General features: G+C 41.0%; 1 protein-coding gene across 1 annotated transcript; it reads right to left on the bottom strand.

Moving 5' to 3' along the window:
• Nucleotides 1-2,956: 2,956 nt before the first annotated feature.
• ca7 (carbonic anhydrase VII) lies at nucleotides 2,957-9,287 on the bottom strand. Its single transcript, XM_084013566.1, has 7 exons — nucleotides 9,143-9,287; nucleotides 8,592-8,789; nucleotides 6,814-6,932; nucleotides 6,604-6,699; nucleotides 6,085-6,147; nucleotides 5,834-5,989; nucleotides 2,957-4,299 (listed from the first exon to the last, which is right to left on the bottom strand). Exons 1-7 carry the CDS (start codon nucleotides 9,177-9,179, stop codon nucleotides 4,180-4,182), a joined length of 789 nt encoding a protein of 262 aa, XP_083869692.1. The 5' UTR covers nucleotides 9,180-9,287; the 3' UTR covers nucleotides 2,957-4,179.
• Nucleotides 9,288-9,742: the final 455 nt, after the last annotated feature.

The following is a 9,742-nucleotide window of genomic DNA, read 5'->3' as shown; positions in this document are numbered from 1 at the left end:
CTCGGTGCCACTAAATCATACACACTGCTCCTTTAAGTATATTTCTACTTTATGCTATGTTTTACTGTACTTCTTATCTTCTGCGTCTCGGATATTTTACAGCTATAGTTAGTTACTATGCATATTTATTAAATACAAATACTACGATGAGTTTATAGAATACAATGCATGGGTTGATTTACTCCCCCGTAAATGTTGCTCATACATTAATGCATCCCTACTCATAATCCAGTAATATGGAGCTAGGATTAAATATTATCCTACAGTAGTTTTGTTTTTTATACTTTGAGTACACTATTTGATCCTTACATTGAGGAACATTAGCAAAGCTCTATCAGAGCCACAGAAGACATTTTTTCCACTCTTTCTGTGACAAACTTGGTTGTGTAAAATTAGTGGAGTGGCCCTTTAAATGAATAGGCCACATACATTTTTCGAAGAGATTGGTTATATACAGAATTTAATAATCTTAGTTTAGCTTGTGAGTTGTAGACATGGGTCTACATTCATGTTTGGCATTGATAAAACAACGATGGTGTGGTGTTGCGGTCGTATCTTTCCCTCATCATCTAACAAACATATAGGTCTAATTCATTCTCTCAAACACTTAATTCTTCTGTGTGACCAGCAAGTTTATCTGCTGCTCATTCGACCGGCAGGTTTGTATTTCACAAGTTGCTAAGATGTTGCTGTGTCTGGGAAAAATCACTACAACAAGCAAATAGATATCCTGATGCTAAAAATACGTGTGACTGACTCTATTTCTGAGGCCTGACTGTAATATCATATTTCATGGCACATCGATTGCGGCTGACGATGATGTGTCCACTAAGGTATTCTCAGTCTCAATAAAGCCCCCTGATGCTATTTTGAAAGGATTGTTTGAGAATATGTGTTAAATATACTTCTCACACACCCACTTTCATTCTTTATTCATTAACCTGAAACTGCATTTTTCCACAGCCATCAGCAATTAGATGGAAATGAAACCAGACGAGGTAATGCAACCTCTTGGTTCAAACAATAGTGGCACGGAGGACAGACAAAGACGGGCAAAGGCAAGGTCATGTGTTACTGATAGCGAAATATTGCTGTCTCTTTGGATGTGAGATACGTGTTTCTGTTGTAGTCAGCCATTTTCTATGAAATAAATCACTGTCACACAAAACCATTTCTGTGTACCCAAGATACTGTACAGTAAACCACTGCCTGTGGTTTATTTTTACTTCTTTAAAATTAAATCCTTGTGCCTGTTAAAAGGCAAACCAGAGTTCTTGCTCCATGTGATACAAAAGACAGTAGATACTGCCACCTACAGGACGCAGCAACACAAGCTGGATTTATAGACCAAAAACATCACACAAAAAAAAGACGAATACATTTAAATTTGCAAGCAAAAGAAAATAAATGTAAAAATTAAATAAGTAAATAAGTGTTTAATGTGTTGTTTAATATTTTCTTACAAGTGGCATTAAAGGTTAGGTTAGGTTAGGTTCTTTAATGTCCCCATGGGGATAATTGTTTTCACACATAAATCAGAGTTTACAGGGCAGAGTTACAATAAAACAATAACAAGTATCAGATAACAACCCCTCTCCCACACATACCACAAGTAACACTAACAACCCCTCTCCCACACATACCACGGTCAAACATATAAACAAAGACATGACACAGGGGTGAAATATCAGGTCTGCATGGATTTGTTTAAGGCTGTGATGGCTGAGGGGATACAGTTTCTTTTAAATGGGCTTTTTTCCAGTCCGGTACTCAATATCTGCAGCCAGATGGGTATGAAAGTATGAAAAATTGGTTCAGGGGATGGTTAGGGCTGTCTGCATGTGCTAGGCAATTATATTGGATGCTGTGGGATTTTGAGGATTTTTTTGCTGGTGACAGTGAGCAAGGTGAAGAAGCAGGGGTAACAGTACATTAGGATGGGTTGGATGATGCTTTTATAGGAGTAAGAGGAGGTCGGGGGCCACAGACAGTGATTTTAGGAATTTGAAACTGTTAACTTGATCAACTGGTTGTCTAGTGATGAGTGTGCAGTTGAGTGTAGGGGGTGTGTAGGAGTGGATGTGGTTATGACCATTTCCATAAACCATAAGACCATAAAATACCAGCTAAAGTATACATACAGGGATATTCTGCATCTATACCTCAATTTTGCCACCTGCTGGAAAAACAGTGTAGCCACAAGTTGAAGCCACAGATTTGAACAAATTAAGATTTTTAAAAAGAAGGGAAATTATTTGACATACTTCTCTCTGTCAAAGCTCAAAAGTGTAACTGGTTAGCAAAAATGACTGAAAACATTGGTTTCTCAGAATCTTCTTAGACATCCAAATGTTAATGTGAACAGGAAATTAACATAGTTATTAATGCAGTTACACGCCAATCAACTTATCTACTTTATTTCAATATGAGGTAGGGTCATTTATTATAGGGTAATTTAAGGACATTCTTTCTTTATTAGTTCTGTTCATCTGATCCCGGTTTTGGACATTTATCACAACATTAGTCAAATGATAATGTTTACTTTACTACTCCATCGTACTGACCGACTATTTAAGGCCTTAATCAAACTGGCTCAATGAACACAGCAGGTCAATCATTGACCGTGATCACAGTCCATGTTCCTTCTCTCGGTCCTTCATCCCTCTGGGCTACAACCTGGCTACTAATTACCTTGAACCTGGTGCTGCTTCTGATCAGTGAGTGTGAGTTTAAACATTTGCTTGAATGGCTCTTCTGTACAAAACCCTACCATAGATACCAGGTACAAGGTTCAGTTATAGCAGATTAAACAAAGAAGGTGAACAATGCTTGTACTCTGTCAGTTGTCTGGTTTAGAAACGCCAAGCGTCTTGTTTGTGTATATCTAAATGTCAGTCTAGGAATCTGGCTTCAAATGGGATGAAAAATAATCACAGCCAAACAAACTTACTTAATGACTTAATTTTATTTCATTCAGCAAACATCACAATATTTTAGAATGCATTAAACCATATTCAGACAATCCATAAATTACAATTTCAATCTTCTTTCACAAACAATCATAACTGAGATGCCATTCTTCCTGTGTGCGTTTTGTTGTACGGGAACAATAGGAGTTTATCCCTTCCATACCTCTGTCTTAGTAAAATATTAGTCGATCTAAATAAGGACCAGCGTTACACAAAGCTGCCATAACTCTCCCCAGTGAGACACCTGTCACGCTTTTACATACGGTGCATGTGTTTCTCATGCAAGTGCAGCTTCAGAGGAGAGAACAGCGTGCAGCTCCTCCTGCATGGTAGAGACACCCACAGGCAGGACGCAGTTTACAGACAAAGATTCAGAGTCTAATTGAAATATTGAATTCATTCGCTCCTCGTTAGGGCTGCTGGGGTTATAAATAACACACCCCGAATAAGAAAGAAGATGTCAATCTGGAGAGCTTGCTAAAATACTAAACCACCCTGCTGTAGGTGAATATCTCAATCTCTTGAGCTCTAAAGGACCTGAGACTTTCATGCTCTACGTCATGGCCAAACGGAGCACTCTAAGCAACGCAGCACTAATCCAGTCCCACCTTCAGTGTTGGGCTTGTTGGACTGGGAGGGATCTTTGGCCCCCAAGGAATCCACCAGGCCGGATCAACGGGGGTTTTGATCGGGGTCACTGAGGAGGCCGAGGCCGTGAATCTGCATAGACGGCATAGTGGTGGGAGACCAGGCTGCAAACACACCTTCGTCACACACAATAGTTACATATAATAGCACCTAACAAGAGCTTGCCTCAGCAACACTTGTTTTCCTTGAACACCTAAGGCAGTACAAGTACACATCCAACACCTGAATCCGCATTCACATATCCCTTGTTATTACAATACGATATCACCAAATAGCAGATATTAGTCTTTAAAGAAACTTGCATAAAGTAATTATTATATAGCTTCATAACATCCCTTTTATTTTTCCCTAAAATCGTTCAAAAAGCTGATTCCGTCCTCTGCCATGGAAGCTTCTGACCGGAGGGACACAACGTGCTGGCAGTGATGAGAACGACTCTACTGTACAAAGAAAATCAGAAATCCTCAAGACAAGCTTCCATGAGGTAAATAGTACAATCAAATCAATGCATTCACTGTTGTCTAATCAAAGAGTCTTTATAGGCAGATCTCTTGGGGTCACATTAATTGGAGGATCGCACTTTCCTGTTTTTGAGAAGCTGGGGAGGCCTGAAGTTGTTTTCCATGCGTGTCCTCTGATCTTCTTCCTCTCGGGTGAACTGAAGCGTTCTAAACTTGCCCAGCTGCATTTGGAGAGACAAGGATTTTCATCTTCATATTTTGCAAAACAATTGAATTTCTGAGGTTGAATAGGCTCCATACTAGACACTGTAAGCACCTTAAAAAGTCCAACAATCCACAGTCCTTACCTACCTGAATATTACCAGATGTATTCCATGACTCAGGGCCCTTTCAAAAATGTAAAAAGCACAAACACATCACCCTCCTTTTGGATAATCCATTTTAGCTTATGTCTATCATTATGAGGGGAAATTAAAAACAAAATAATACCCTCTTATGTAAGGGCTTTTCCCCTGCTGCGTCTCCATGCAAGCATTTCTCAATTAAAGCCCTGCACACATCCAGCCATCCATCCATCAGGATAATCAGCTGGAGGGGATCAAAGGCTTGAGACTGGAGTCATAGGTTGTGAGGCCAGTTGCCTAGCTTAAGCCTCACCCCCCAGCTACGCTACACACATGGGTTTACAGACGGATCGCTCATGCTACGCCTGAGGTGCCAGCGTCATTAAAACTCCTGATTCCTCGTGTACAATCCTGGAGTTAAAAATGGGGAACTAGACGAGAAAAGATCAACAAAGTTGTGCGAGTAATCCAGAGGCTGGCAGCAGTCGCCACAGGACCAGCACACGGAGAGACCTGGACGGCTGCAGACATCCGGCTAGTCAACTTAACTTGTCAACAACCCGGGGCGACCAGACCTAAACTTTCTGATTCAATTCAGTGTGAAGATGGGGGGATGAACACAAATCAACCCTAAACACGACAACCACATGAATGATGCCTGCTCTTGTTCTGGACGCTAAATATAACATCATGCTTAGTACATTTCTGCACATGCTACAGCATAGAGGTAAACCTCACCACCACCACCCACAACTTCTCAAACCCAGCATACTGATGCTCCACAAGAGGAGGAAGATGAATAAAGGATCCCTGATCCCTCGTGGAGCATAGCCTAATATTATGCAGGCCAAGAAACATGGACGACACAACTGACATGCAAATGAAATGAAAAGTGTTCTATAAATAAAATGTATTTTTATTACTGATCAACTGCAGCATCAGGTCTCCAGGTATCACTGTGTGTAGCTGTGTCATTTAAAGTAAAACAACATTTAACCTCAGAGAAACATGGGTGCAGATCATTTGCTCCAAAAAATATATGAAAGCAATCAGTAATATTCTAAAGCATTGAACATAACATTCATGTGCAGTTGGGAATCAAGAAAATATAACGTATGTTTTGTGTAAAAAAAAATCATATCACTGTCCTATTTCAGATATGAACATATTTGATATGTTTTCCATTCATTATGAATAAGAAATATTTGACTGTATACTTCATGTAGTTGCCTCTTTTCTGTAGTCAAGGGAAATATAGATCGTGTGCCAGAGGGGTTGTCTACTATGGGATTGGGGTTAATGTGGAGTATGAATGGCTGTGTCACATGACCTGGAATAATAACTACTACAGTGGTTTACACGATAGAAATCTGGCACGCACGGCGGTCAAAGGAGCATGTTTGCAACACACCTGCTTTTCAGACACTGCGATTGGCTCCTTGACGACAATCCAGATGACACTTTCGTGCAGGGGGGGCGTGGTCAGTGAGCCCAGGTAGGTCCAGTAGTGGAGGCTGCTGGGCAGGAGGCACTTGGGGTTGAAACCTTTGAAATCTGTGACGCTGCCCTGTAACAGACATACAAACACAAACTGCAATAATGCTGAGAGAAGGTCACATGAATATTAGATGTAATAAAATCCAGTGGCAAACAAACACTCACCTTAAACTTCACTGTGAACAAAGCGTCGGTTATCATGTGGAGCCATCGGTGTTCGTCACCTGTCTGACATAACAGACAAGATTGAAGTGATTTGCGACCTTTGGAGGGAATCCATATCAAATATTTATACGTTTACAATCTTCATCATTGTTGTACTGACGTATCATAACCACAGGTTGCAGCACCACAACACTGGAGGCAAATACTCTGACTATCACAACACGACTAGGTTTACAACTAGAAACACGTGGCGTTATGTACACAACTTTGTGACAAATCATTTTTCTCTTCAAAATTCGATGACCTTTTGAAATCACCGCACACAGAGATACACAGATCAGAACATGAAGCTAAACTAAATAGCATGGTTTAATGTACACACAAATAATGAATGAAGTACAGCATGGCTGGACTACAACACATTATGCTGTCTTTCATTCTTGATACCGATGCAAAAATGAAGAGGAAAGGAGGCGCACGGACAGAAAATGGAATCACCATTCAGATAAAACATCTTACTTCTAAAAAGATGCCGAGGACAGCGAGGCCATCAGGAGCGGTTGCCGCCTCCCCAAACGTGTTGTACTTGACAGCATTCCAGTGTACTAAATGTAGCTAGAGAGGCAAATAGTAGGAAAGAAAAGCTTTTTATTGTTAAATATAAATGAAATTGGTTATTATATGATTTGATAATTAGACGCTGGCACAGTGAAGTATCGAGACACGAACCTCAGAAGCATAGCCGTTTCCTGCAACGGTGTGCTCGGAGCCATGGCAGCCCTTTCCGCCCCAGTGGAAGTGAAACTGTTTCAGCCTGTAGGGGTTGTCGAGAGGGCCTCCCCGGATCACTGTAGAAGATGACATGCAAATGAATGCAACTAAAATGGTTAAGCATTCACACTAATGTCTGCGGTTGGTTAACAAACTGCTATTCAGCAAAAAGGCTGCACAGAACATCCTGTGAGGATGCTTAGTACCACAGCAGGACGAGTCAACCTAGTCACACTTAGTGAAAGCTGAAACACGAGCACCAACCTGCTGCCTGCTTTACCAACCCATATATCATTAGAGCTCTGTGGCACAAGCTTTAGGTGGAGACACGAATAGCCGATCCTATGCTAAATGAAGCTACATTTAAGCTACGTTTAGCTTAACATTCAGGCCCATTGGCCAATAAGGTTGAATAGCTTCAATATACATCATATTGACATTCAGGCCATTATCAGAATAGCACCGTTTTGGGAGCCTATGGCTTGCATTGCTGGGTGAGAACGGCGTTCTAATCTGACTGTTATTCATTGCGATGCTGCTGACATCCTTCTGACAAACAGGCCACACGAGTCCAGGTCAGATTAGCTATGCATGAGTGACACACGAGAGCAAAAATATTCATCTGGCACATCTTACAATATAGATGTAGGATAAGCACGAGAAGAGCGTGAGCTGTTACATGAAAATGTGTTAACTACAATGAATTATTAATCTAGAAAACGAGGTGATAAGTAGATAGCCACTTATAAATAACTTATGTGTTGTATCAGATGGTTAAAGGTGAAATCGTGTTGTAAAACCTGGCCTTGATTATGCCAACATGAATGACTGCCTGAGGAGAGAAATGCATTCATTAGAATTAACTTAACTCCAGTCATGTTGGTTCTTATATTTAGTATTACCATTGAATCTGATTATCCATATTGTCCATCAGTCTAGAAACATGTCTATTGTGTTCTATCCTCCTTTTCCTGACAAATTACCAGTGACACAGAACCCCATTATGTGTGAATACCCAGCATGCATGCATACATCCAGAGCAAGCCGCACGTGACAAACAGCAGGTTAAGGGGATTTGCGCACCTCATCTGAACTGAAGAAGTGCTGAGGAAGTGCATTAGTTTCCCTACAGGTCTCCTCTCTCTTAATTGCTCTCAGTGGTTGCTTCTTGCTTGCTCTGTGGAAACTGTCTGAGCCAAACAGCCCCACATTTCTGAGCTCGTCCTCATGTTAATGAGCGGGTGTTTAACACGGATCCACCCAGCGATAAAAAGCAAATCGGGTCATAATAACCATTGAGATCACCTGAAGTTATTATATCTCTTGTCCAGCAGACAGATGATCATACAGTTAACTGCTGGCTTCACTTCCCTGCAGCATAATCACAGGTTTATTTGTAACCTTTGATTACGGTCAGTTATGCACATCATTTGCACTTTTCAACAAAAACAAAAAAATGTTTTTATTGAAAGCAAACTCTCTTGCAGATTTCTCCTGCAGGTGGCTGACAGTGACAAAAGCTATCAGATTGTACCTGAACTGTTATCTCTGTTAATAATTGCAATCGGTATTCTTTTATTGTCATAGGTCGTGTCATATTAATGTATAGTCCTATCTAGACCCGAGTATGATATTGAGGGACCAAAGTGTGATTACGGAGAATGTTTTTTGTAGGTGGGATTTCTGCTGTATTACAAAAACTCTACGTTACACATATTGTAAGTATGTTTTCTCACCTGAACGGTCATCAGAGTCCTCAAACTCCACAACAACAGAGTTTCCATTGTTGGCAATTTTGGTGGAGGTACACTGATCGTAGTTCAGGACAATCGGACCCAGACTGGAGTCATGTGAAGCCTGATGAGGGACAATGTCAATGGGAGACTGCCGGTCTCCCTCGGCAACGGGATAGTTTTTGTGCCACACAAAAGGACCTTATCATAAAAAAAGAACATAAGCAATCAACAGAGCAGCTTTAATACACAGCAGTGAATAAATAAAAAAAAACAAATCTGTGAAATTCACTCAAGACTGTCTTGCATTGGTCATGATGACACTGATGCAATGCAATGTCCCTCGCTGAAGAACCCAAGGCAAATAGGATGGAAAGCCAGGTTAACTTGACAGCAGGCATCCCTTTAAGCACGCTGCTAATCTCGCATTAACAGCGTCCCTCCTCTGGGTTAGCCAAGCAAAAATAAACATGTAGGCTCTTGTGGGAGAGGGGTCATCGCCTCCACTGTGGACGGCAAAGCAGTAAAGGAGTCTGGATGCTGTGAGGTCTTACCGTCCTCTTTGCCATATCCCCAGAGATTCCCCGTCATTGTCTCTGCAAGAGTCGAGTCTGACCAAGTCGTCGGCGTTTGTCTTCTGCGCTCCTGTGCGCACGTGGAGGAAGGACACGGGTATTAAGCGACGCAGCTATTGATGAAGTTTATGTAGTGGCCGAAGGGGAAGGGCATTCATCCCGGGCTTGACACGCCCCCCCGTCCGAGGTGTTAACGCTCATCTGCATTAGGACAGTCCTTTTCACAATATGATTATAATGTATTGTTGTATACACAAAATATAGTGAGGGATACGTCATTTTAGACTATCGTGTTTCATGAGGAGTGTCATTCTCTGCTCATTAAATCAACGCACTTTCTTTAAATATTTGTATTGTAGGCTACCCTTTATGCTTTCCAGTGATTTGTTTTCTAGTTGTTTCAGAATGGAGGCTAGACAACGGACGAATACGTTTTCATTATTTTGTTGTGTTTTTGTTTTATAAAGCTCTGATTTGCTGTATGAAATGCAGTGTAAAGTTGTTAAAGTGTAAACCAATCAGCTGTGAGCTGATACTTGATTATTTTTATCAGTCAAAGAAAAATAAGTGTGAATAATT

The sequence above is a fragment of the Eutrigla gurnardus genome (assembly GCF_963514095.1).
Source record: "Eutrigla gurnardus genome assembly, chromosome: 1".
Classification (NCBI taxonomy): Eukaryota; Metazoa; Chordata; class Actinopteri; order Perciformes; family Triglidae; genus Eutrigla; species Eutrigla gurnardus.
The sequence above is the reverse complement of the archived record's forward strand: the minus strand, read 5'-3'. Positions and strand labels throughout refer to the sequence as shown.

Bases quoted from the DNA above. Each gene is read 5' to 3' on its own strand.
- ca7 (XM_084013566.1), bottom strand. From the start codon at position 9,179: ATGACGGGGAATCTCTGGGGATATGGCAAAGAGGACG. The intron at 8,790-9,142 runs GTAAGACCTCAC...TTTTATGATAAG, and splicing joins GGGATATGGCAAAGAGGACG to GTCCTTTTGTGTGGCACAAA. The intron at 6,148-6,603 runs GTAAGATGTTTT...CTGTTATGTCAG, and splicing joins TCCTCGGCATCTTTTTAGAA to ACAGGTGACGAACACCGATG.